At 42.0% G+C, this 2,361-nt stretch overlaps 1 protein-coding gene across 1 annotated transcript in view; it reads right to left on the reverse strand.

Moving 5' to 3' along the window:
• LOC119834271 overlaps window positions 1-2,361 on the reverse strand; it is a 14,934-nt gene that overhangs the window by 7,926 nt on the left and 4,647 nt on the right. The window contains exons 5-6 of the mRNA XM_038358607.1: window positions 1,338-1,432; window positions 726-900 (exon numbers count right to left, since the gene is read on the reverse strand). Coding sequence (XP_038214535.1) covers window positions 726-900; window positions 1,338-1,432 — 270 coding nt within the window. The remainder of the gene's footprint in view (window positions 1-725; window positions 901-1,337; window positions 1,433-2,361) is intronic.

Genomic DNA, 2,361 nt, shown 5'->3' on the forward strand with positions numbered 1-2,361 from the left:
GATCATAACGTTGACAATCTAAAACCTGTTACAGTCACTAGAATCTCACAGAATATGGATACTTACACATGTTTGACGAATTGATAAAATAGGTAGAATCATTCCTGTCTTTATGCAATTTTTTATTGATATTTCAGTGGTGTGGGGTGTGATGGGTCAGGGGCCCCTTTTCTGGGGCATATTCACAGTTCTGCATATTTTCACATTCCTGCTGCTCTCCCTTAGAATCTACTACCTCGGACAATTTCGTCTCGGTAAGTTTGTTAAATTTAATTATATTAAATTAAATTAAAAACGATTTTGCACCTTGCAAGCATACGTGCTACATGTTGGATATTGAATACTAAGTGAGTTCGCCTGGTAAAGTGGCCAGCAAAATAACAAATGAAAAATTAGATTATATTACGCATATATTTAATCACATTACTGTTGTTTGAATGTACTCTAAACATAATTAAAGATTAAAATTTTTGAATTGGATGGAGTTAATTCCTAAATCTTTGGAAACTTTTCTACAGAAATAATACATTGTAAGAAACAACCTTCCGCAATGTCATGGTATTATGTGCTATTGATAAGAATAACCGAGTCCTTTCAGAAGCTGTAGGTATTTAAACTAGTAGGTATAGTCAATTTTGTCTAGAGTACTTTATCAGTTGCGCTGTAACGATTTAGTGATCTGTACCGATACATAGACGTTCTTTTGTTAAACAGAGAAGCAGTACCTGGCGGCGGCGGCGAGCGAGCTGCGGCGCGACGCGCGGCCGCTGTACGGCGCGCGCCTGCTGCTGCTGCTCATCGCCAACGCGCTCAACTGGCTCTTGGCCATCTTCGGGTATGCCCCTCGTCCTTCCACCCTCCCATCGGTGCGCCGTGACCCGCGTGCTAAATATCCTGTAGCTGGCAGCGGCTTAATTTTGTGTTTAGAATTCAGGGACCTATGAAGACTTAGATAATTTTTGAGTCGGCTATACGCCATTACATAAAATTTAAAAATAAATCTTTAAAAAAAAAAGAACATACGGATAGATATTTTACATATTCTCTATTTTGAAAATGCGTCTATTGTTGCTTCGTAAAGCCTGAAGCAATTTCATAAGACATGTATCTGATAAAAATAGCAATTTACGGAGCACAGAATAACAATTGTTACGTCCGACAGACTGCTGAACCAGGGCACGGACTTCGCGTCGCACATGCTGCAGGTGCTGCTGGGCAACACGCTGATGTACATGGTGTTCTACCTGGCGATGAAGGTGGTGCACGGCGAGCGCGTGCGCTGGTACTCGTGGGCGATGCTGGCGGGCGCGGCGGCCACGTGGGCGCCCGCGCTCTACTTCTTCGTGTCGGGCAGCACTGACTGGTCCGCCACGCCCGCCGAGTCCAGGCACCGGAACCACGAGTGCAAGGTGCGCTCTCCTGCGTCGTCACACTTTTAGACGCTCTTGTTTCGTAATGTATGATTGGAAGAGGGCAATAAATTAGGGAGTGACAGAGAGATCTCTAGATATCTAGATCTTGTAAGAGGACTTGTATAATATATAAGATTATTTTGAATAACATGCACAAAAATATGGTCTTGTGAAACATTTTCAACTTAAATTTTAATATTTTGAAATATTTTCGGCGAGGCTGCATTGCTTTATCTAAATTGTTTTCACAAAAAGACCAGTAGAAGTGGGGCTTTTCAGGTTTCAAAGTTACAAACATGTTTCAGGTGCTAGAGTTCTACGATTCGCACGACCTGTGGCACATGCTGTCGGCTGTGGCGCTGTACCTGTCCTTCAACACGATGCTCACGTGGGACGACGGACTCTCGGCCGTCAAACGAACCGAGATAGCTGTATTTTGATACAATAAACTTTTTTATAACAATTTCAGTTTTATTTCAATAAACCATAGCAAAGAAACCTCAGATTGTATTTTCTTGTGTATGATTTTACGCGAGTATTATACATTTAGATATTAAAAACTTTTTAACGGATTTTAAACGCGATTTATTCATTATATTATTAACCCGACGTTTCGAACACTTTACAGCGAGCGCGGTCACGGGGAGACTGAGATGTTACATGTCTTGATGGTCATACAAAGATTGTTGTTTGTGAACTACCTCCACCTATTTCTCCGCAGTTGGTCTGTGGAGTATTTTTCTGGATGTTGGCAGTATTGGCTGATAGTGTCTTCTGGTCTTTTGGTATGGGGTTTTAAATTCTTGATAACAGGTGTAACGATGTAATATTTTAAATGATAAATTCATTCAAGGTCATTGACAACCTACAAATTCTCCGACGCTCGGGCCGCCTCACTTGCTTCGCCGAGCTCACGGCAGGCGCACGGCGCATATTCGTGGCTCGATAT

The sequence above is a fragment of the Zerene cesonia genome, chromosome 19 (genome assembly GCF_012273895.1).
Source record: "Zerene cesonia ecotype Mississippi chromosome 19, Zerene_cesonia_1.1, whole genome shotgun sequence".
In the NCBI taxonomy this organism is placed as follows: Eukaryota; Metazoa; Arthropoda; class Insecta; order Lepidoptera; family Pieridae; genus Zerene; species Zerene cesonia.